At 40.6% G+C, this 26,176-nt stretch overlaps 1 protein-coding gene and 1 long non-coding RNA gene across 4 annotated transcripts in view; one reads left to right on the top strand and one right to left on the bottom strand.

Annotated features, from left to right (window-relative positions):
- The window catches only part of LOC144683001 (uncharacterized), a 246,933-nt gene that overhangs the window by 27,850 nt on the left and 192,907 nt on the right, over nt 1–26,176 (bottom strand). The window lies entirely within an intron of this gene.
- Nucleotides 1–26,176, top strand: part of ndfip2 (Nedd4 family interacting protein 2) — a 124,651-nt gene that overhangs the window by 72,684 nt on the left and 25,791 nt on the right. For 2 of the 3 annotated variants that reach the window (XM_078545938.1, XM_078545940.1), the window contains 3 exons: nt 4,443–4,509; nt 18,286–18,391; nt 23,477–24,582. In XM_078545938.1, coding sequence (XP_078402064.1) covers nt 4,443–4,509; nt 18,286–18,389 — 171 coding nt within the window. In that variant the 3' untranslated portion in view covers nt 18,390–18,391; nt 23,477–24,582. Of the gene's footprint in view, nt 1–4,442; nt 4,510–18,285; nt 18,392–23,476; nt 24,583–26,176 lie in introns of those variants that run through there. The other variant, XM_078545939.1, reaches the window with a different exon arrangement.

Genomic DNA, 26,176 nt, shown 5'->3' with positions numbered 1-26,176 from the left:
TTGCTAATCCATCATTTTGCATCACTGGGCACTTCTCTTCTGAAATCTAGATCATAAATCGGGAGGCCAGATGCTTTTTCTCTATAGAGGCAATTGTTTCTATTTACATTTTCACTGATATTATATTGCCATAGAAAATCAGAATGCAGAAAGCAAAGGTAACTCTGTAATTTCATACTGGTTACAAATGGCGGTTCATGGATAGAGCCTACCTGATTGCACTTCCCCCATAACACAGCAAACTTGTCTCAACGCACAAGTCCTATTCTCATCCTCGACATTTTTTCTGTTGAACGGTGCCGGTCCTGATCTAACTCCCCCACAACAAAGCACACCTCTCTAAACTTTCAGTTTGTATTTCACAGCTCCACCAAGCCAGCATCCACTCACCTGTTGAGAGGGGATGAATACAAGTAAATGGTCTATCATGACCTTTGTTTGCTATTTATGCAAAATACCCGTTAAACTGAACTTGTAACATTTGAAGTTGTTTGTGCATCAGTTTTCATCTCAGATTATCAGTTATTTCTTTTGTGGAATACCATATGTTATTGGATAGCTGCAATGTTTTGTGAACCTAAGACTAAAACCCATTCTTTAGTCTGACTTTCTGAAGGATACCTGGAAATTAAGTCCTGAAAGGCCCCTGTTTTGACTCTAGGCATCTAATTATTTATCGTAAATTTGAAGCTTCTTCCTTTCAGTTCTTTTCAAACTTGTGAATTCAAATATTTGTCATGGAAGCCAGATTAGTGAAATGCAAGTACTGGCTGTCAAAAAGTTTGAATCTGATGGTGTCCTATTTTTACTTAACACAAAAAGAAGTGATTTTTCATTTTATCCCCTCTCTCATGAATTTAAGCTTAAATGCCATTTCCACCATGTGTATGATCATAAAAGCATCTGCCTTTTATGTATACTCCTCCAGTATTGTTCTGAAAGTTATGAGCACATTAGTCATCAAGCAGAGATTTGTCAGTGGTTAATGGAATATTATTCTCCACTGTTATTACCTCTCCAGCAGGGAACCCACTCGTTTTGTAAAAGGTTGCCATACCTGTTCTGTGGCTGCTTCCTGAGCATCCTTAATAAAGTGTTCATTAATAGTACCTGCAAAATTGCTACTTGGGGCACCTTCACCATGTACTAGAGTTTTCCCTTGCGTCTCAAAAAATCCATAATCAGTGCAGTGGGTGAAAATAAACAGGATATTGGAATGTATAGTTGGAATAACCCAAAACAAAACCAAGTGCTCTATTGTGTCTCTGACAGACTTTAATGGGCCTTGTTTAGGCCTCATCTAGAATGCTGTGTCCAGTTCTAGTCTCGTGTGCTGGGAGAAATAGTCATGATGTGGTCATGTTGCTTAGTTGTAACATGACTGAAAGGGATAAACTCGATAGACCAGCTGGTCGTTTCCTCTCTGTCTTCTATTGTACGTTTGTACCTATTGTTGCTGCTGCTTTGACAAGTGTCTTCCTCTTCTTTGTGCTAAGTACCATTAATTCAGTATCCAGTAGTTTTCATAGGATGCTGAATGAGAAAAAATTTCCCTGCCTTGTGTAGTTGTCATCCTTTGAAGAGGACAAATTTCATGCATCACATTCCAAACCAGGCATTCCCTCGTGTCTTGTCGGGAGTGCATACATCCTGTTCTTTTTTCCAGTATAAGTACTAGTTAAAACGATTGATGCTCTGATGCATTTGGAGACCTTATGCATCACACAGGAGCACAGCACCAAGTGGAGCGATGCTGACTAATATCTAATATGTCTTGGAGGAAGGTTGTTCATTTTTGTGGTTTCCCCAGAATGTAATACAAATCTAGTTCAATTCCAGCTATTATTGAAATATTTTGATCATAAAGATATATTGCACATTTGCGTTATAGGTTGCTACTGGGGAAACACCTTAAAAGAAAGTACTTGACTGTTTTTTAAATGTCGAGTATTACATGTTCAAGAGGTTATGCCAACTGGAAAGAGACTTACTCATCTGTTTCATTTGGAATGATGAAATGCCAAGAGGCCTGCTTGTATTTTTAAGATGCAATGGCAGAATAGAAATTAGTCTAGTAAGACCCTAGTTTAGACTGTTTAATCTTTCTTTATTTGTCCATTGGGTCTCACCAGCAGCGACAGTTGCTTTACTTCTGTAATTGTTTGCTTTCTCATTTCATTTAATGAGATTTTAATGTTGCACTACTCAAATGGCAGCTTCTGTAATAGAATAACAATGTATTACTGTAAGCAGTCTGACAAACTCTTGTTGCTCCATTAAAATCCTGTGGAGAGAAAAATAAGGTCTAAAGGAATTTGAGGATCCTTAGCAGAAAATGTAAATGAACATATAACAAAAACTTGACAAAACACTTTGGACACCAAATTCTTGTTTGTGTTATGGTGCCTTTTGGGGACCAAAATGATGTCTGATTTGCGAGTGTACATTCTGCCATGAATCGTGCCGGATGCCATCTTGATAAAGGAACCAAAGAAGTATCCTTTACCCATATCTGAAGCAGCATTTGTCCCATTACTTATGCAAATAAAGGACCTTTCATTTGCCCTGAGGCGGCAAGCGCCAGTGCTGATTTGCCTCCACAAAACCAATGCTAAGCATCACTTTAATAAAAAATGGAAAGTACTTACCATAATCACTACACTCCTGGTCCTAAGGTCTCTGACCTCAAACCTGACTCCGACAATTCTCCCTCACCCCCAGCCTTGACCCCAACCTCTTAGCCCCACTCTGCCCAACAGCCCTTCTAAGGGCTGCAATCTTTGTATTTGATACCTGACAGCACTCCTGACCACCCTAACTGTACTCCCGACATCTGTGGTCTTCCAACCTGACTCTTCACTGATCCTCGATCACAGACTCTGAGCCCCAACCCTTTCTTCTCCAGGCTCCCATGATCCAACCCAATTACTTGAAATTGGAGGACTAACCTGTGCAGGCTGATAGCGCAGTGCCATCTACATCTTGATAGAGTCTCGGACTCCTCGGGGCTCCCCATTTGGGTGCAGGAATTTAACACTGCGGGTAAGGCTCCCCAAAATAGGAAAATAGGTGCACCCGTCTGTTAAAGATCTTTGATTTGTGTTGAATGGTAAGCACAGTGGGGTATCTGATTAACCTTTTGATCAATGTTGCATGCAATCTGGTTTCTAGGAAGGCGCAGTACCTGTTCTCTATTCCATAACAACCCTGTGCTCCAGCTGCCTTAAGATTTCTCACATCATGCAGAGTCAAATCATCATAGCATAACCATTAACAGGAAAAGCTGAAATTCAGTTTTCAGGTTCATTTAGCCATGTTGAAATCTGTTGGGAACTGAATGCTGAAGTGGCTAGTTTGAAAAGTAAAAGACTCTAATGAGTTTGAGGCCTTTATGGCACTGGTATCCTTAGCAGTGATTAGCAGCAGGGGCGCTTAAGGTCAAAAACTCTTCTTTCAGGAGGTCATTGTAACATCCCACTCTGATACGATTAAACTAATATGGATGTGGTATTAATATCTAGATCAGTGGGATGCTGTATTCTTGTATCAGTGGTTTGATTTTGTTCGTGGCTGTATTGTAGCATTGTGCAAGCAGTAACAACAATGTAAAGCAAGAAAGCTGGCTGACTGTTCATTCAATAACAAAACAAAAGAAGTAACAGACCGATGACCTTATGGTAGCATTATATAGGATAAATTTTCCAAGTCCCATGCAGCCAGCCAGTTCATACTGGAAAATTGCGAGTACACTGAATTTCTGTGCATAGAAGTAATTTGACAAAAAGCTGAGGGCAGCGTGTCTGCACTTTTACAAAATGTGTTGGCTGAGGAACATTTGCACCCATGAACAAAATTTTACCTGAGTGGATTGTTTTTATAACATCTTTGGAGTACGTTTATTGTAGCTAGTCACCTCTGGTTTGAAATTCATTGAATAAGCACTGACAAAGTAAACATAGATAAAATTTCATTTTATGACCTCTTATTTAAGGGGAGGTATAATGTCAAATATAAAACTCTTGTTGGAAAAATCTTAGGATCATGTTTTAGCTATACTCTATTTACAGATACAGGTTTTGTATAGTGTTTAGATGCAATGCTCTAAATTTGTCCAAAGTAGTGAAATCTTGTTTCAGGCCATTGTTCTGCTTTCTTTTTATGCTTACTGTTATTTCAAAGCCTGTTCTCTTTGAATTTGCTATATCTTTTCCTATGGTAGCAAAAAGTGCAAAGCAATTTTTTTCTTCACATGATGAAGCCAAATGAAAGCTCATTGCACAGTCTTAGCATGCAACATGCCACCAAAACCATGAAATTGAAAATTTTCAAAATTACAGTATTATGTCTGTTTCAAACTTTATGCTGTAACTTATTACAAAAGATGGAAAAAATCTTCAGTATTGTCTGTGTGATTACAAAATAATCTTTTTTTTCTTTTTCAGTTTTCTGATTATTTCAATGGCTATTTCAACGGTCAGTATTGGCTTTGGTGGATATTCCTTGTTCTTGGTGAGCTGATTTTTTTTTTCACACTCAATATGCTCGTAACTAAAAGTCTTTTTTGAAAGATGTGGCTTTTTTTTCTTAACTGCACATTTTAAATCATTCATCTGCTTGGTATATTTTCAACAAGCCTCATTCCACTTGGTACAAATGCATAAGTTGAAAATATGTTGCGTGTTTATTGGATCTGAATTATTGTAAGGGTAGGAACTTCTGTGTTTTTATGTGGGGGAAAAATTAGTCTGACATTGGGTGTTATTGTAGAGGTATTTATGCTTGAACATTGAAGTTTTTTTAGTCCCTCCCCATCATTCACAAGAGGATTTCTTGAGCTTTGTTATGAAAATAGACATAGTATAATTGAAGTTTTGTGTAGACGTGCATTATAGAGTGGCTTGAAGTAATAATTTATTCCAGTTAATTAATTAATAATGGGCATTTAATTACTTTTTTAAAAGTGCCTGTTTCATGGTCCTTAACTCGAGAATGGTAGCGTCCATTTTAGTTATAATTCCAGCTACTGTTGGCAGTCCAAACTTGCCTGTGTTTAGTGATTATTATCTGTTTTTATTTGAAAGTCCAGAAGAAGCCTAACATGTCAGAACAGTATTGCATTTTGGAAAGGGTGGCAGGATTCCATCTTTTGAAATGTACCAAATGCCTGACTGCTGACACAGGCTAGTTGATGCAGTTTTCCACTTTCTGGCTTGTATAGACCTTTCAAGTGCTACACTTCTTAAAATAATTCTAACATGTTTACCAAACATAGTTTTAATGTTATTTACAAAGTTGCAAATTGATCAAGTAATACTATAATATTGTTTGGGAATAGACGAAAATAAACGGATGATAGCCTCTATGTTGTACGTAAGCGAACACATTTAATTGTCAAACATTAAATTAGTATTGTAATAAAAACAAAAAACTGCGGATGCTGGAAATCCAAAACAAAAAACAGAATTACCTGGAAAAACTCAGCAGGTCTGGCAGCATCGGCGGAGAAGAACAAAGTTGACGTTTCCAGTCCTCATGACCCTTCAACAGAACTGAGTAATATTAGGAGAGGGGTGAAATATAAGCTGGTTTAAGGTGGGGGGGGGTGGGGGTAGAGAAGTGGGGGAGGGGTGGTTGTAGGGACAAGCAAGCAGTGATAGGAGCAGATAATCAAAAGATGTCACAGACAAAAGAACAAAGAGGTGTTGAAGGTGGTGATATCTAAGAGAATGTGCTAATTAAGAATGGATGGCAGGACACACAAGGTACAGCTCTAGTGGGGGTGGGATGAAATAAGACTAATAGGGCATAAAAGGTATAGATTTAAAAATAATGGAAATAGGTGGGAAAAGAAATATCTATATAAATTATTGGAAAAAACAAAAGGGAGGGGGAAGAAACGGAAAGGGGGTGGGGATGGAGGAGGGAGTTCAAGATCTAAAGTTGTTGAATTCAATATTCAGTCCAGAAGGCTGTAAAGTGCCTAGTCGGAAGATGAGGTGCTGTTCCTCCAGTTTGCGTTGGGCTTCACTGGAACAATGCAGCAAGCCAAGGACAGACATGTGGGCAAGAGAGCAGGGTGGAGTGTTAAAATGGCAAGCGACAGGGAGGTTTGGGTCATTCTTGCGGACAGACCGCAGGTGTTTTGCAAAGCGGTCGCCCAGTTTGCGTTTGGTCTCTCCAATGTAGAGGAGACTGCATTGGGAGCAACGAATGCAGTAGACTAAGTTGGGGGAAATGCAAGTGAAATGCTGCTTCACTTGAAAGGAGTGTTTGGACCCTTGGACGGTGAGGAGAGAGGAAATGAAGGGGCAGGTGTTGCATCTTTTGCGTATGCATGGGGAGGTGCCGTAGGTGTGGGTTGAGGAGTAGGGGGTGATGGAGGAGTGGACCAGGGTGTCTCGGAGGGAATGATCCCTACGGAATGCCGCCGGGGGGGTGAAGGGAAGATGTGTTTGGTGGTGGCATCATGCTGGAGTTGGCGGAAATGGAGGAGGATGATCCTTTGAATGCGGAGGCTGGTGGGGTGATAAGTGAGGACAAGGGGGACCCTATCACGTTTCTGGGAGGGAGGAGAAGGCGTGAGGGCGGATGCGTGGGAGATGGGCCGGACACGGTTGAGGGCCCTGTCAACGACCGTGGGTGGAAAACCTCGGTTAGGGAAGAAGGAGGACATGTCAGAGGAACTGTTTTTGAAGGTAGCATCATCAGAACAGATGCAACGGAGGCGAAGGAACTGAGAGAATGGGATGGAGCCCTTACAGGAAGCGGGGTGTGAGGAGCTGTAGTCGAGGTAGCTGTGGGAGTCGGTAGGCTTGTAATGGATATTAGTGGACAGTCTATCACCAGAAATTGAGACAGAGAGGTCAAGGAAGGGAAGGGAAGTGTCAGAGATGGACCATGTGAAAATGATGGAGGGGTGGAGATTGGAAGCAAAATTATTAAATTTTTCCAGGTCCCGACGAGAGCATGAAGCAGCATCGAAGTAATCATCGATGTACCGGAGAAAGAGTTGTGGGAGGGGGCCGGAGTAGGACTGGAACAAGGAATGTTCCACATACCCCATAAAGAGACACGTATAGCTGGGGCCCATGCGGGTACCCATAGCCACACCTTTTATTTGGAGGAAGTGAGAGGAGTTAAAGGAGAAATTGTTCAGTGTGAGAACAAGTTCAGCTAGACGGAGGAGGGTAGTGGTGGATGGAGATTGTTCGGGCCTCTGTGCGAGGAAGAAGCTAAGGGCCCTCAGAACATCCTGGTGGGAGATGGAGGTGTAGAAGGATTGGACATCCATGGTGAAGAGGAGGCGGTTGGGGCCAGGGAACTGGAAATTGTTGATGTGACGTAAGGTGTCAGAGGAATCACGGATGTAGGTGGGAAGGGACTGGACAAGGGGAGAGAGAAGGGAGTTAAGATAACGAGAAATGAGTTCCGTGGGGCAGGAACAGGCTGACACGATCGGTCTGCCGGGACAGTTCCGTTTGTGGATTTTGGGTAGGAGGTAGAAGCGGGCCGTCTGAGGTTGGGCGACTATCAGGTTGGAAGCTGTGGGAGGAATATCTCCAGAGGAGATGAGGTCAGTGACAGTCCTGGAAACAATGGCTTGATGTTCAGTGGTGGGGTCATGGTCCAGGGAGAGGTAGGAGGAAGTGTCTGCGAGTTGACGCTCAGCCTCCGCGAGGTAGAGGTCAGTGCGCCAGACAACAACAGCACCACCCTTGTCAGCGGGTTTGATGACAATGTTGGGGTTGGACCTGAGAGAATGGAGTGCAGTAAGTTCAGAGAGAGACAGATTAGAATGGGTGAGAGAGGCAGAGAAATTGAGACGACTAATGTCACGCCAACAGTTCTCAATGAAAAGATCAAGAGAAGGCAAGAATCCGGAGGGAGGGGTCCAGGTGGAGGGAGAATATTGGAGGTGGGTAAAAGGATCCGTTGAACGGGGAGAGGACTCCTGCCCAAAGAAGTGAGCACGGAGACGAAGACGGCGGAAGAGGAGTTCAGCATCGTGCCGAGCCCGAAATTCATTGAGATGAGGGCGTAAGGGTATGAAACTAAGTCATTTGCTGAGCACTGAACGTTCAGCGTCGGACAGGAGAAGGTCAGGGGGTATAGTGAATACACGGCCGGGGCTGGGATTGGAAGATGGGGTGGGGACGGAGGGACAGGCAGGGGTGGAGGGTCCTAGATGGGTGTTGGTGTCGATGAGTTGTTGGAGCTTGCGTTCCTTAGCACTTGAGAGAAAGAGAAAAAGTTTCTTGTTGAGGCGTCAGATGAGATGAAGAATAAAATGAAACTGGGGGCACGCACAGCTTTGAAAAAGGGTGCGGCGGTGCTGTTGGAGGGAGAGGTCGAGTGTGTTCATATGGCGGCGCATGGCACTGAGTGTGGATCTCAGAATGCGACGGGAACAGCAGACCGAGAAACGTTTTATGTCCCGGAGATACCTGTAATCCTGGGTGGGTTCGAAACATGAGGGATGGAATTTCAGTTGAAATCCACGTGGGGTAAGTCGGAGACGGAGACAGTCACCGAGAAAGGAAATATGGCTGTGAAAGCGGGTTTTAGTAAACACCTTGTCAAACACCAGGGGAGAAATGGAAAGCAATGAAGGTGAACAAGGCAAAAGAGAGATATGGAAACCCTGTCAGAGAGAAGAGCAATACTTCTTCAAGGTAGGCATTTCTTGAAGAGAAGTGGCAGTCATTTAAACACAGAGATAAAAACAGTATTGTAGTTCAGATTAATCACAATCTATTTACCTTTGTATTTTTAAAAAATAATTTTATTCAATATTGTTTGGCGATGGGATGGGAAAAGAAATATCTTCAATGTATTTTGAGTGTATTTGAGGAGAAATTGCAAATTTTTAATTGCACACAACCTGTTGGAGGCTTATCATGTTGGTCTCCCAGCAGAAAGGGAGCTGCTCACCATGCGTAGACAGCATGCTCCCATTATAGTCAAATGGATTGGTATTATTTCCTGTCCTAAGGGTACCATGTGATTAAAAAGAAATGCTTGTTTTAAATCCCAGCCAAAATGATATACACTCCTTTGAGCTTTTCTGATTATAGAGTTAATTTGAATTTTCTATCACTATTCATATTAAATATTTAAGCTTTTCTGTATAACAGTAATTTTTGGGGCTTTTCATGATTATAATGTTAAGAGGACTATAGAGTGAGGTGCAAATAGATGATCAGATGACATCCTAAACAGTTGAGGTATATTTTCTTGATGTATTTTTGTGTATTTATTCTTGTTAATATATTACCTGAATTTTTCACTCGTCGGGTGCGCGCGATCGGCCGGCCCAGGAGTGGATGGGAAATGGGCCCCTAACCACGATCAGCCTCCCACCGCAATTTTACACCGGCTGGCCGATTAATGGCCAACCAGCATGAAACGCACACAGAGAAAGGTGGGAGCGGGAAGAGGGCAGATGCCGATGTCATCATGGGTACTAGTGAGCACTTCCACTGAGCTCCCTGAAGGCAGACAGCTGCTTCAGGGAGCTGCAGACCTCCACAGAATAAACAAAACAAAAATGCTGCAAAATATGTCCATGCAGCACCATCAATCACCTGAAAGCATACCTCATTAAAGAAAAACAGTCCCCAGATATCTCTTTTTACTTTATTTCCCAAGGTGATTTCATCCCACCCTGGATCAAGGTTTGAGCGAAAATGTAAAGACCTCCTGGCCAATTGGCCCGTCCGCAAAGTAGACGAGCCATGAAAAATCGCTTTCAGTTGCCTTCTTAATGGGCTTAATTGTCAGTGGGCGCACTTCCAATTGCCGTGTGAGCCCACCGAGTGAGATATTGCGCATGTGCGTGATGATGTCGGAAAGCTTGGCAATGTCATCTTACGCTAATTCGTGTCCGGATGGGCCAGGCTCGCGCCCGCCGCAGGGCGTAGAAAATCAACAACTTCATAGTTTAAAAAAAAACCTTTCCCTAGATCTGTGGGTAAATCGCTGAAGCAGACATGAACATGATGATGGTGCAAAGCGTTAAGGAAATGGAAATTGAGTTTGCATAACACCGCTGTTCCTTTTTCTGTTTTCTTTTGCAAGAGTTGCTATAAGAAAACAAATAAAAATAAATCTGCAGATGCTGGAAATCTGAATGCAATTAAAATTATTAAATGAAAGCAGATGTTTTCAGATCGCTGCATATCACTGAAATTCTTGCCGCCTTCTTCTAAGTAGGAAACATGAAACTGAAGAATTAAGTTGCAACAAAGTGTGTGTTTATATGTATCAAATCTAAAATAAGTAATTGAGATCACTTGGGCAGTAAGCACATATTCTTGTCATTTGTAATCGTCCACACGGGAGAGGAGCCAGGCAAATCAGTGTTTTGAAGAAGTCATAGAGTGAACGATGCCAATGCACACTGAAATTTGGTGACACCAATCAATGTGGTAGTCTCTCCCCCATTGTATAAAAGGATCAGAGCATGTGTCAGGACAACTTGTTTTTTCCTCAGCCTGTGACAACATTCCCCACTATGACATTGCTCAGCCCCCATGCTTCTGAATCGAGTATTTCTATTGCCACTTTTTCACTTGTTGTATTTAGTAGACATTTTTTTTGCAGATGACACTTGTGCCAAATTGATAACTAGACTATCCACTTATAAATTGGTTTGGCAATGATATGTGAGAGCAAAAATAAAAACACCTGATGCTGAAAATGCATAGCTGGTGTGTTGTCATCTGAAAGGACTAAAAAGGTTAGTATATCATGCGGGCACCTCATTACATTTCCCGTTGTTTTTGTAGATTGCCAAAATCTGTAGGTTTTTTTGGTTGACATGTCAGTGTACAGTAATTTAAAAAAAATACTTTGCCCATTTCCGTTCTGCTTAGGATAATCTGAGGGATTGTGTAATTTAAAAAAAAAAAGGATTTGTCCTTGTTTTTCCATTAGCTGTCTCTGAATACTTCAGTTGATGTAATCATCAGATTTTACCAAATGCTCCTTGTGACTGGGATCTTTAAATCCCATGCTTGCTAGCATTGTTTCCCTGTTCTTTTCTGTAATTTATTATTTTCTGTAATTTAATAACTGTAAAGCATTTTGAGATGTCCTGCGAGTGTAAAAGATGCTATATAAATGCAAATTCTTTGTCTTTTAACTTAAGACTATAGTTAACATTATTTGTTTTGCCTCAAGTAACCACCTTTTATAAAGTAGAAGAACTTTAATGTAAATAAAATACAAGATCTGCTTAGAACCATAAATGGGAGGACAGTGGACTACACAAAAGCTCCTAACTAGTTGAAGTTGCCTGGTCACCTGGAACTGCTTTATTTTTCACTTTAAAATCCTTGAAAGCAGGTATATCCAAACTTTTTGGAGCATTCAGGATACTTGTCATGCAATTAATGAGTCACCTAACATTAATTAAATGTGCATTTACACTGTAACATGTTCTGCTGGTGAGTTTGAAACCAGGGGGGCATGTTAAATCTAGCGGTCGGCATACTTGCCGCCCATCCACCTGTCCCTGCCACCATTGCAATTTTACCAGCGGCGAAGGTGGCAGCAATGCTACCTAATGCTGGGGCAAGGATACGAAGATCCCTTGGTTGGTGTTTGACTGTACAGAAAGGATGCTAGCAACCTCAAATCAGCCCGCCAAGGTGAGTTATCCTGCTGCTCTGACATCCAATAAAGAGTACAAACAAGTAGCTTTGAGCAGCACTGAAAATTGTAAGGGCATCTGGTCTGGATTGGATGTGCTTTAGGTTGCTGAAGGATGTAAGAATGGAAATAGTTAAGGCTTCGCCACTATTTTTCAATCTCTCTCGATGTGGGAGTGGTGCCAGAGGATCCCTGATCAAAAAGGGGAGACAAATAAACCTAGCAAATACAGGGCAGTCAAGCTAATGCCAGTGATGGGGAAACTTTTGAGACTATAACCTGGGACAAAAATTTGATTTATCATGGGTTAATAAGGACTTGTTAGATTATTCTGACAAATTTGATCTGAATTTCTCAACCAAGTAACAGAGAGGGTTGATGTGGATCATGCATTTTTTTGTGTGTGTGTGTGTATATGGACTTTCAAAAGATGTGAATAAAGTACCACATTGTAGACTTGTGAGCAAAATTAATGGGATTAAAAAGACAGTGGTAGCTTGGATATGTAATTAGCTAAGAGACAGAAGGCAGGGAGTAGTGATGAATAGTTGGTTTTCAGGCCAAAGAGCAGTATACATTTGTGTCCCCCAAGTGTCAATATTAGTTTTATTGCTTCTTCTGATATATATTAATGTCCTCAATCCCTGTACTGACTGAGGTAGCCTGCCTTGCTCCGTAGTGATACCATGGCATAAGCAGCCCTCAGTCTTCAAGGAAGCTACATTAGATTGAGGTAGAAAAAGAGGAGAGAAATGGGATTAATTGGGCAGTTCTTCATCACAGATCCAGCATATAAGTGATATGCTGTATGATTCTGTGAAGTAAGGTAAACATTCATGAAAAATCTTCACTGCTGAAAAAAGTTAATCTGTCAGTGGGTTTGTGGGAAGCTTAAAGAAACTTTAGGGGCACTTGCAAACATTGTCAGGAGTACAATGGATTGACATGCAATTCCCACGCCCGACTGTTCACTTCCTTCAGTAGGGACCTGCCTTGGATATTCATGACACTGCAGGTCCTGACAGGAGGAGGAGAGCAAGATGCTGGAAGCAGGAGTTGAATGTCACTACAGTGAGCCCCTGCTGATGAAGCCTATTACAAACCCATTTTTGATCAGATGTTTCTGATGGTGGGGAACCAAATGCTGGAGCTGCTTGAGCCAAATAGGATTAGGTAATAGGCTGGATTTGACTTGCTTCAATTCAATTGATTCAATTTCTTCAGGCATGTGTGTATTGGGGAGTGAAATAAACTAAAGAATTAAATTTGATGGAAAAATCAAGCAAATTAAATGCTTGAGACAAATTTTGAAAATTTATAGTTGTGACATTGTTACCGTTATAGTGCAAATTTCAAGATTCTAGGCAGTGTTTTAAAACTATAGGGAAGATGTCCATTACGTTATAAATAGTGAAACCATAAACTTTTCCTTTTACAAATGCATTTATAATTTCATTACACTCATTGGTTGCAAAGGAGTGCTTTTTTTTTTCAGCTAAATTTCTGAAAACACGCAATAACCTGTACTGCAACTGTATAACTTTACTGATCACAATATAGTAGAACCCATTTTACAAACTTGGTGAAAGGTCAACTCAAAGCAAGGAAACAAATTTAAATGAAGATGAATATAAGTAGAGTACTGTTTGAAAATGACAGCTGCTGAACATAAATTTTACAAATCGTCAATGTTGACTACCTGTATGATGGCCATTATAAATCATTATTAATATTGTGCAACATATTCTCAATACTATTTTATTTTAAATGTTTTTCTTGCCAATAGAAAACAGGAAAACTAATATTAAAACATTATTTCAAAGTGATGATTGTCCTTAATTGGCTTGTCATCACCTCCATTTTAGTCAAATCAAAACTTCAATCCTGGCCTTGGCAAAATCTGGGCAATTAAGGTAAAATTCAGGAAATAAATGTAGAGGACTGCTTGTTCTGAGTTTGAGAGTTTATTCAAACTCCTGTGAGTATAACCTCAATTTGTTTGTAGTAAGAGCTATGCATGTGAGCTAATCATTTTGGCCTCCTAGTAGCTTTTTCTTAGCATGCGTTTATTATTTCCCTTTTATTCTTTAAAATCATCCTTCCATGTGATAGTATGACATCTCCATATTTGACGTATGTGCATGCAGCATTGCTCAACTGGGGTCAGAGCTTCTCCACAGCCTGACCAGGACCTCGTGAGACTTCAAAACAAAGTGGAGAAACTGGAGGCAATAATTTGTAGTGAGCGCCCTTTCAGAGTAGGGATGCATGAAACCTGGCTATGTAGAGAACTTTATTGGCAACTAAATATTTCCAGATATTTATGAATGCAGGGGACAGAAGATGGGGGAGATGGCTTGGCTGTACTAATGAAAGATAGTGGCCCAGAATCTTCCAGTCTCCAAATTGTTGGAGAGTGGATGTAACCCCGCCACCCCAGATGCGTTACAGGACCCATGGGATGTTGCAAACCACTGACTCAGCGGGAATTGCCCAGAAAAATTGAACTTGCGATGGGCAATTTCTCTGTTCACTGGCCACCCACTCTCTCTCTCCGCGCCCCCCCTGCCACCCACAAGGACCCTCCAAAAAATGTTAAACAGAAAAATCTTAATCTGACTCCTGGGTAAGTATATAACTGACCCTCTTGACTCCCTCCTTGACCACGCCATAACCTTCCCCCCCCCCCCCCCACCAACTCCTCCCACCGACCCGGCTTGAGTAGCCCCTGACCCGACCAGACCCAATCTCACCACCCTACCTAGCTGTCACCCTACCCCCTTACCTTCTCTTTTCAAAGAAGCTTTTGGACATTTAAATTCTTTACTTACCAGAATATGGCAGCTAATGCTGTAATAAGGTGGGTGGGGGGGGGGGGAGGTGGCGGGGGGATGGTGTATGGTTTCTGCACTGATTACCTACGCTGATGTCCCCAAGGCTTCTTGCACTGAGTGAGCTTGGAAAGATCTTCCATCGGATGAATGCCCAAAAAATTTGGAGAAAGGTAAGTGGGTATTTTTTGGTTGATCAAGGTCAGAAATGGGTCCTGACCCTGATTGGAAGTTTTGGGCCAGTGTAATTTTGGGAGAAAAAGGGGTGTAACTAGCTGTACGGTAGGTACAGAATCCCTATCGATTGGATTAATAAATAAAAGGGACCCATCACTCTGATACGGGCATTCCACAGATGACCAATTAGTGGGAAGGGAATTGGAGGAAGAAAAATGTATGTAAGTTTGAGATGATTAACAGGTACAGAATAATGATCCTGGGAGATTTCAACTAGCCCCCAGGTAAACTGGCAGGAAGGACCAGTGAAAGGAGAAATGGAAACTGAGTTTTTACAGTGTATACAGGTCTCCTTCCTCACTCAGTACATATAAAGTACAACATGAAAAGAATCACTGCTGGATCTTGTCATGGGCAAACAGCAAAAACAGATGAGAGAAGAAAGAGTAGGAGATAGGAGCACCTTACTAGTAGTGATCATAACAAGGCTTATGTCTAGAATAACATAATAGGACACAAACTGAGTTAATCGTTGGGATAAAAGCAAATTATGAAGGAACTAAAGAAGGTAATCCTGGAGAAAATCTTGAAAGTCAAAGAGACAGATGATCAATAGAATTCAAGAGCAAGATACTCCATTAAAAACCAAAAACAATTAGCAAGCTAATTATGTGGCACTATGGGTGAATAAAGAACTAAAGGAACATTTGAATCATTAAGAAAACGACATGTAAAAAGTGCCAAAAGAGAGGAAGACAACAGGGGAAAAAGAAGAATTTAGGGGAGAACTTGAATCAAAACCCCCATCAGGAAGGCAAAGAGAAATTATGAAATCATATCATCAAGGAATACAAAGAGAAATCGTGTTCAAATTTTTTTAAAAAGGAAAATTAAGGTAGTGTTAGGGCTGCTAAAGGATGAGCAAGATAAACTTCTGGATAATGAAGGATGTATGGCAGTAGCATTTAATACCTACTTAGCTTCAGATTTTACTGAAGAAGATAACAATAGGAGTGGATGAGCTTAAAAAGAATAATACTACAGTTGAGGTAGAAAGGGAAAAAATAATTGACAAACTCTTCTTTCCTTCTCCCTCATATGCTTGTCCTGCTTTCCCGTAAATGCATCACAGGTTCAGCACTCCTTGTTCACGAGTTTCACATTCCTACTCATTGGATGAAGGAGTTTCTTCTGAATTTCCTATAGGGTTTCTTGATGACTATTTTAGATTGACGGCCTGTGGTTAAGCTCTTTCACATGAGAGACAACATTCTCTCTGTATCCACTCTATCAAAGTTTCATCATTAAGAAAAAAACCTCCGTTATATCACTTCTTTCCCAAGAGAATTGAGATCCAGCCTGTCCATCCTTTCCTAATATTTTCATCAGGCGTATCTGGTATACCCATGTAAATCATCCCTGTGCCTTCTCCAGTCTCTCTCTCTATCTCCAGTGCCTTTATACTTTGGAAGTAGACCTGCATGTGTAGTACTCTTAAGTGTTGTGTAACCAAGATTTGATACAGGTTTAGCATAACTTCAGTGGGGCTGGTACTTTGGCTGTTGCACTGATCCAATCGGAAGCTGTTGGATTCCAGAAAGCCCTCTATTGCCTGAGTATGTGGCAGTTCAGTACTTACTTTGTAATATGTCTGTCTTAGAAATCAAAACTGTTCTGTGATATCACTCATGTAGCTTTGGATCAGTATAAAATCTTCTTTGCCATTCATTTTAAGGGAATAATAAATATTTTGTGTCCTATTTCCAATGTTAGCTCCTAATATGCGGTGCTACAAGACTTCAGCCTATCTGTGAATGTAATATCAAATTGTTGCCTGTGATTGTAGAAACTTAAGAGTGCAAAAAGTGCTGCAGTACTTTGCTTTTTAAAGATACTATTGGTAGACTTTTTTTTCTCTCCCCCCTCCCGCCCCCCGCAGAGATTAAACAACATTTGCAGCATAATTTAGTAAGATGTTCAGTATAACTGCAGAGTAGGCTTGAATAAGGTTTTATCTGAATGAGTTTGCTGTTTAATCTGTGCTGTTGGTCTATGATAATTTTAGCTGAAGTTGAGCTAAGGACTCTATAATTGGTTTTAATAAGATTACACATGAAAAATGGCCACTTGGAAGGGAAGGGGTACCAGAGGGTGATTTATGCCTGTGGAGCCATACCTCAGCATGGAGCCAACATCTCCAGAAAGGGAGGAAAGAATATTTGTGATAATTCTAATTATAATCTCAGAAATATTTAATGTTGTAATCATCTATTAACACTGATTTACATTTTGTATGATGGCTGAACCCTGAAAATAAGAAAATTGAATAAACGGACACAGCAAAAACTTAAATGTAGCCAATAGAAATGTATGTTTAATGAATCTAATCTTAATTTATAGCAGGATCCTAAAAGCTACTTGATACCCTGGAAATCTACAGAAGTGCTTTGTTATTTTAGCTTTAATTCTGTACCAGTTAGTTTGAGCCTGTGGTATATGTTGTCAAGAATAAATTAAAACAGTATGATGAGCTGCAATCTCAGTTGCTAAAATGCCTACATTTCACCATTTTAAATTTAAAAGGCATTCTCTGAATTGTTTTATACAGTGCATTAATTATAGCTACTCCATCAAGCTACTCAAACTTTAACAATTTTTATTAATATTGATATGAGTTTTGCAGAGGAGCCATAATTTCAGGATTGAAAGTAAATCAGGACTTTTAGATTAATGGTTTGCTCAAATGTTGTAAATTTTCAATTAAACATGAAACCACTTTCTTTTTCTTCCATTCCAGACCAAAGTCCATTTTTCAAAGGTTACATTTTAACTGCACTTCCAAAAGGCATTTTGTTTTAGCACTCTACTGAATTATCTCATATTTTGCTGTTTTATTATACTAATTTGATTACTGATTTGTTCCATTTTAGTGAAAATTTTCAAATTAATTCACTTAAAATTTGCCTCAAACTATTAGTTGTGCAGGTGCCACTGAGAATGATATGTCTGTCTGGAGATAGTTGGTGAGGAGTTTTAGTTGTCAAATAAAGATTGCTTGTGGAAATGGGAATTCTTTTCCTTATGCCAATACACCTGCGTTGTAACCTTGTGAAAGATTGAATGAGAAGATTCAAATTTTTCACCACAGCTGTGCATTTAAATTCTAGCAGTAGGAGTTATATGCATATAATCCAATTCCTACGTTTAAAAATTACATAAGTAACTTAGTTTATTGAGGTGCTGAGAGAGAGGAGTGAAGTGATACTTTCCAGAAGGGAAAAGTAAGGTAACAAAACCTATGTTTTTATTTTGTTGCTTTGGTTTCTGATTTCTGTGTTCAAGTGGCTATATAGCAATTTGAACACCACCCTTCTATTAGACCTCCTACTGAATTCAAATGGAATGGTTTTAATATGTTTTTTATATTAGTTGTAGCATAGTTTTAAAAGGTGATCGGGAGTAGGTTTGTAAAGCTTTTCTACTGATATAGCATACTCATATTGAAGACAGAGTGATGTCCTTGTATCCATTATAAAATAGCGTGTTTGTGTTCATTTTATTACTTGCCCCTTTCAGAAGCTTTCTAAAAGAATGCATTAAGTTGTACATTTATTTTTCCTTTTAGGACTGCTGCTGTTTTTCAGAGGTTTTATCAACTACCTGAAAATCAGAAATATGTCTGAGAACATGGCTGCAACACACCGGACCAGACTTTTCTTCTTGTACTAGAGGTATGAACCATTTCAATGGGGAAATGGGTAGCAAGCTGACCACTGACTTGTTTCTACCTGAGTGATTCAGTAGTTACCTATTTCTTCAGTGTTCTTTTGGTCGATATATCCTTGTGTTTAATTAAGAGAGCATCTGTTCAATGTGATTAAAATGCATTTCCTCTGTAGTTCACTGCCTGCCTCCTGATTCCACTCATACCTATTGCTATAAAGACACTACATGTCATACACTTTCTCCATTTGTATTGGCTGCATTGTCGCTTTTGTGTACTGAGAACTTCATTCTTGATCACTTCGCTTGGATCTTAGGCTTCGTTGGTGGAGGTATTGAGTACAAAAAGAGCAGGGAAGTTATGCTGAGCCTGTATGAAGCTCTAATTAGACCACAGTTGGAGTATTGCATCCAGTTCTGGTCACCACACTTGAGGAAGGATACACGAGTACTTGTAAATCTCTTCTGCATTTTTTCCCAGAATGGTTCCAGCGATGAGGGATTGTGGCAGCAAAGTTAGATTAGAGAATTTGTTGTTTTCGTTGGAGCAAAGGAGATTGAGGAGAGATTTGATGGAGGTGTGCAAGTTTATAACAGGCTTATACAAGATAGACAAAAAGTTTTTTCCATTAGCTGATACTGCAAAGACTAGGAAATCAGGTTTAAGGTTTGGGCAAGAAATGCAGGGAGAATTTGAGGAAGAACTTTCTTATGCAGCGGTGTTAACGACTTGGAACTTGCTGCCTATGAGGGTGGTGAAAGGGGAGTCAATGAATGATTTCAAAAGGAAATTGGGCACTTGAGGGAAATAAACTTGCAGGAAGAGGGAGACAGAGTGGGGGTATGGGGTTAATTAGATTGCTCTACAAAGATGCAGCATGGATTTGATGGGCTGAATGGCCTCCTTCTGTGCCATAATGACTATGACTGTTAATTTATGCCCTATCAGTTGGCAATATACTATTGAAGCATGGGACTTGATTTTTAGCTTGTGTAAGTGAATGGGTTTTGAGTGAGTTAAAATTTTGCTCCATGAAGTCAGCTTCAACATGCCTTTCTACTTAAACATTTATCTCATGGCACTTGCTGCTCTCTTTAACTAACTGTCCAATATGAAGACTGTGTGAAACGAGATTCCCTCCAGCTTGACCAGTGTCCGGTCATGACTCCCATCAATTTATGCAAGTGAGCTACTTTTCTCATATCGATTCAGCTACCAAAATGGTTTTCCTGTATCCCTGTAACATTGTCCATTTTTGACTCATCTATCCATCTATCTAATTTGCATTTGAATGGATCAGTACCAGCTTTATCCCACTGGCTCCACAGGGAGTTTGTTCCATAGATTGTCCACTCACTCACTGAAATACTGTTCTAGCAGATTAGTTTTGTATTTTCCTCCTTGAAGCGTAGGATGTGCCCCTGATTCTACTGCTCTGAACAAGGTGAAAAAGCTTGTCATGGCCAACATCCTCTAGTCCCTTTCGAAACCTAAAAGCAGCTATTACATCATTTCTCAGCCTTCCCTTTCCCATTGGGAACACACCTAAATTTACATAGTCACTTCTCATAATTCAATCCATCCTTCCTCATTGTTCTCTTCTGTATATTTTCAGTAGCTGTAATATCCTTTTAGCACTGCGACGACAGGACTGTACACGTCTGGTCAATGCCTCATTGAAAACTAAGTGATTGTACCTCACATTGTCATTTTTGAGCAATCGATGCGGCCGTCTCAATGACTTTGCAGACATTGTGGATGCAAGTTGAAGGTTTTCCATACTGTTATTAAACCTTATTGAACAATGTATGAGGGGGTCGGGGGAAGGCAGGTAAAATAGCTGGATCAAGCAACTTGTTATTAGAGCCTGTTTAAATTTTTGCAAACATATGTCAGGCCATCAAAGATTTAAATTTAACAGTAAGTCAGAGGCAGGCCTGTGCTGTGGGATATCTAGCAGAGGGTTTGAGGCAAGAGGAGCTCACTGGCCAAGGTAAGTGCTGCAGATCAGCTTTTTGCACTCCTTGTAGGCCAGAAGGAACGGCAGGGAGTGTTCCCCTCAGACTTCAGGAGGAAGCCCTTCATCTCCCCTAACCCCAACCAATGCCCCAGTACACTAAGCTCCCTTACCCACCGTCGCTGCTGACAGCCCCCCTGCCCCTTCACCAAACCCCCACCCTGATCATGGCCACAATGTCTTGGCATCACCTCACCCTCCTGATGGCTGCTCCAATGTCCTGGCCCCCTATCTCCAGTTGCAGTCCAGATTCTTCATCTTTCACTGACTGCTGAGGACGGTCCACCATCTACAAGGCACAAGTCAGGAGTGCGATGGGATCCTCTCCACTTGCCTGGATGAGTGCAGCTCCAACAATATGCAAGAAGCTTGACACCATGCAGGACAAAGCAGCTGGCTTGATTGGCCCCTTCTGCAAACATTCACACTCTCCACCACCAACAAACAGTGGCAGCAATGTGTACCATCTACAAGATGCACTGCAGCAACTGACCAAGCCTCTTTAGGCGGCACCTTCCAAACCCACGGCCACTAGCATCTGGAAGGACAAGAACAACAGACACATGGGAACACCTTTCAGGAAGGCAGCTCCCCATCACCTTCTCGAGGGTAACTAGGGATGGGCAATAAATGCTGGTCCAGCCAGCGATGCCCACATTCCGTGAATGAATTTTTAAAAAAATCTTAGAAAATGCATTTGTGATGGTCAATCTTTAAATGACAGACAATATTTCAAGTCATTCATGTAACAGCAAATACTTATATTTATATACACCTTTAATGTAATAAAAGGCACTTCACAGGAGTAAAACAAAGTATGACTCTGAGCCACAAAAGGAGACATGAGGGCAAATAATGAAAAGCTTGGTCAAAGAGGCAGATTTTAAGGAGTAACTTAAAGGAGCAAATTGAAGTGGAGAGATCTAAGGACGGTATTCCAGAGCTCAGGGCCTAGGCAAATGAAGGCCCGGCCACCAATGGTGGAGGGATTTAAATCACTAAGTATCTATCGTAAAGGGAATGGTATTAAATGAATACCACTCATTTCCACCTGCATAATATCGCCTCTCAATGCCACTGCCTCAGCTCTTCTACTGAAACCCTCATCCATGCCATTGTGACCTCCAGATTTTATTATTCTAATACACGCTGGCCTGTGCCTCATTCTGTCCTTCATAAACTTGAGGTTATCCAAAACTCTGCTATCCCTGTCCTAACTCACACCAAATGCCATTCACCCATCACCCTTGTGCCCACTAGCCTACACTGCTCCCAATCAAACAACACCCCAATTTTAAATTTCTGTTCCCTGTTTTGCAAACCCTCCATAACCTGGCCATCCCTTTCTCTCTAATCTCCTCCACTCCTATAACTCTTGGAGATAATCTGCATTTCTCGAACTCTATCCTCTTGAGATTCCTGATTTTAATCGTAAAACTAGGAGCAGGAATAGGCCATTCGGCCCTTCGAGCCTGCTCCATCGTTCAATATGATCATGGCAGATCCTCTATCTCAACGCCATATTCCTGCTTTCCATACCCCTTGATGCCCCTAATATCCAAAATTTAATCAATTTATTTCTTGAATATACTCAGTGACCTGGCCCCCACAGCCTTCTATGGTAGAGAATTCCACAGGTTGACCACCGTCTGAGTGAAGAAACTTTTCCTCATATCAGTCCTAAATGGCCTGCCCTGTATCCTGAGACTGTGGCCCCTGGCTCTAGATCTCCCAGCCAGGGGAAACATGCTCCCTGCATCCAGTTTGTCTAGCCCTGTTAGAATTTTATACATTTCAATCAGATCCCCCCTCATTCTTCTAAACTCTAGTGAATACAGGCCCAGTTGAACCAATCTCTCCTCATCCTGCCATCCCCGGTGTCAACCTAGTGAACCTTCGCTGCACTCCCTCTATGGCAAGTATATCCTTTCTTTGGCAGGGAGACCAGAACTGCACGCAATACTCCAGGCGTGGTCTCACCAAAGCCCTGTAAAACTGCAGTAAGACATCCCTACTTCTGTACTCAAATCCTCGTGCAATGAAGGCCAACATACCATTTGCCTTCCTAATTGCTTGCTGCACCTCCTATTTACTTTCATTGACTGTTGTACAGGACATCCAGATCTCTTTGTACATCCACATTTCCCAGTGTATCAACATTTAAATAATACTCTGCCTTTCTGTTTTTCACACCGAAGCGTATAACTTCACATTTATCCACGTTATACTGCATCTGCCATGTGTTTGCCCACACACATAACTTGTCTAAATTGCCCTGAACCCCGCCCAGTTCTGTGTCATTAGCAAACTTGGAAATATTGCATTCCCTCATCCAAGTCATTTTTACATTGTGAGTAACTGGCGGCCAAGCACTGCTCCCTGAGGTACACCACTAGTCACCACCTGCCACCCTCTACCTTCTCCACCTCTCTATCTCTTTCCTCCTTAAGACACTCCTTAAAACCTATATTTTTGACCAAGCGTTTGGTCAATAGCCCTAATATCTCCTCCTTTGACTTGGCATCATTTTTTGTTTTATAATGAGTCTGTGAAGCACTTTGGGACATTTTATTACATTAAAAGTGCAATATAAATATATATATAATATAAAAAAAGAGAAAATGCTAGAAACATTTAGCAGGTCTGGCAGCATCTGTGAAAAAAGAAACAGACCTGAAACTCTTATTTCTCTTCACAGGAGCTGCCAGGCCTCCTGAGCAGTTCCAGCATTTTCTGTTTTTATTTCAGATTCCCAGCATCTGCACTATTTTGCTTTTGATTTTGTAGCTGACACAGGCACAGCAGACTGAACGGCCTCCTTTTGTGGCATATTTTTTCTGAATGGACGTGCTTCGAAAATAGATTGGAACTACAGTGTGATCAGCATCCAGTATTCATTGTCAGTGTTTACTTAGAATTGATGGTCCCTTCAGAAGGTTGATTACAAACACAGCTGTTGCCTATTGTAAGTTCTTGCCCACAGAAGAGTGTAAGTATAGAAGATTAGGAAGAAAATGAGGAAAAAGAAACAATCTCCGAAATGATTAATTTAGTAATTTTATATCTTTCTTCCAGAATGTGGCTAACGAGCAACTCGAACATTCCTTCCTAATGTGAAATGTCCAGATGTTGTGCTTCAAGCTGCCAAGTTATTTGGATGTAAAACTACTGAAGAATAAATAATTTAAGGTGTTACCAAAAATTCTAAGCAAAATACTGAATTTTGAGAAGCTTCATAAAATGAGACAAGTTTCTGAGTTGCTGGATGGCTGGAGCTTTCCCTTTCAAATTTTAAATACAGAGTGATCCTTTTCAATGTAAAAGGATTCTAATCTGCAAATTGCTGCAGAAGACACACAGTGGAGCCATTCTTGTAACCTTAATCATTGACCAAACATTGACGCTGAAATAAGTTTGTAACTGGATATCCAAAGTGCTTTACCTTCCCACCTAACCAAACCATAAACAGTTGATAAATTTGATTTCAAGCTAACTGATCTATTCCTTGAACTATTTAAAACGATTGAACTTTAAAAGCAGCCTTTTTGTCTTCTGATAAGGTGGTAATATTTGATGAACAAATATGTAGTTTACTGGAATTAGGGTTAGAGTGCTATTATGAGTATCTTCATATGCCTTTTAAAAAAAAAAATCAGAATAAGTAGTTGTTCCACTTATTTCTCTGGTTTTCAGCTTTTGAAGTTGCTTTGCTGGTTTATTATCAGTCTTCACTTCTACAGTGACTATTGCATGACATGAAATGCTTTGTTAACACACAACTATTTTCTTATTGGCTTAAACATTGCATCAGATTGCTAGAGAAATATAACTGGAATTTAATTTTAACATTGAGGTTGTAAATTGTTGTTACTTTTTACACCCTATTATAAAAATGCTTTATTTGGCTGTTTATTTCCTTTGTTCTTTTAAAGTAATTTAGCAATTCAAATGACGGAATTTAAAAGGATTGTTCATTTCATTTTGTGCTGATTTTACAGAAAATACATTATTTGTAAGCTAGTTCAACAGAAACTAAATAATAAAGAAAATCAAAGTCCTATTTGGGAATATTTGAAGTCAGTGATGGTGACTTCAATCATGACTTTGCAAAAGATGTATAAAAACAAAATCCTGCACTTGTAAAAGTTTGAGGATAAAGAATAAATGCTGATTTAGTACTACTGCTTTGTTTTGTTTTCACCAACTCTCAGACTAGAAAAAAATAAGTACTTTTTGGTTTCTGAATTTGAATAAAAATATATTTAAAAACTTCTGTAAGAATATATTGCTTTGTATTTATCAGCCTAGATAACATAAATTATCTCGCATTTATTTTAATCTTGCAGAAACATATTTGGGTGTCTGCATCCAAAATGTGGAAAGGTTGTTCAACGTTATCCTTGACGAGCAGCAGAATTACACTTGTGTAGCCGAATGAAATATAGCACTTTCCAGTGCACATATTAAGGAACCAAAAGAAGGAAGCTTGGGTACAGATGATACATCATGTTCAATATAAAGGGTTGGATTAATCATGTTTGTGTTACCCTGGTTCAATGAGCAGTGTAGAAGAGAATGCCAGGAGAAGCACCTGGCTTATCTAAAAATGAGTTCCTAACCTGGTGAAGCTACAACACAGGGCAACATAGATGCTAAACAGTTGAAGCAGCATGCTATGTACAGAGCTATAGGATCCCATAATCAGATTTGTTCAGAGCTCAGAGGTCCTGCCACATCATTCATGAATAGTGGTGGACAATTAAACACCTAGGAGGAGGAGAAGGATCCAGGGACATCTCAATCTTCAATGATAAAGTAGCCAAGCACATGACTGCAAAAGACAAAGCTGAAGCGTTTGCAACCATCTTCAGCCAGAAGTGCCAGGTGAGTAGTCCAGCTTGGCCTCCTCCTGAGGAGTCTACCATAACAGAATCCAGTCTTTAATCAATTTGATTCACTCCACATGATATCAAGAAACAGCTGAAGGCACTGGATATAGCAAAGGCTACAGGCCCTGACAACAACCCAGTTGCAGTGCTGAAAACTTGTGCTTCAAAACGAGCTGCACCTCCAGCCAAACTGTTCCAGTACAGCTACAACACTGACCTCTACCTGACAATGTGGAAAATTGCCCCACTATGTCTTGTTCACAGAAATCAGGAATTATCTAATGTGTCCACTCCATCAGTTTATTCTCAATTATCATCAAAATAATGCAAGGTGTCGGCAACTGCGCACTTAAGCGGCACTAACTACTAAACTGCCACTGATGCTCAGTTTTGGTTCTGCCAGGACCACTCAGCTCCAGACCTCAATACAGCTTGGTCCAAGGATGGGCAAAAGAACTGAATTGTCAAGGTGAGTTGAGAGTGATTTACCTTGACATTGAGGCAACATTTACTGAGTAGCATATAGGAGCCCTACTAGAATTGGTTTCATAGGAATCGAGGAAAATTGCCCACTGATTGATTGGAATCATGCCTAGCACAAAAAAAAAATGGGCATGGTTGTTGGAAGCCAATCATTTCAGCCCCACATCGCTATAGTTCCTCAGGGCTGTGCCCTAGGTCCAACCAGCTTCAGCTGCCTCATCAATAATCTTTCCTCCTCATAAAATCAGAAGTGGGAATCTTCACTGATGATTGCACAGTGTTCAGTCATGTTTGCAACACCTCCGATACTGAAGCAGCCTGTGCATGCTGCTGCAAGACCTGGACGACATTCATGCTCAGGCTGAGAAATGGCAAGTAACAATCACACTCCAAGTGGCAGACA

This window comes from Cetorhinus maximus, chromosome 7 (genome assembly GCF_964194155.1).
Source record: "Cetorhinus maximus chromosome 7, sCetMax3.hap1.1, whole genome shotgun sequence".
Taxonomy (NCBI): Eukaryota; Metazoa; Chordata; class Chondrichthyes; order Lamniformes; family Cetorhinidae; genus Cetorhinus; species Cetorhinus maximus.
Note: the sequence above shows the minus strand (reverse complement) of the source record. Positions and strands in the feature narration are given on the sequence as shown.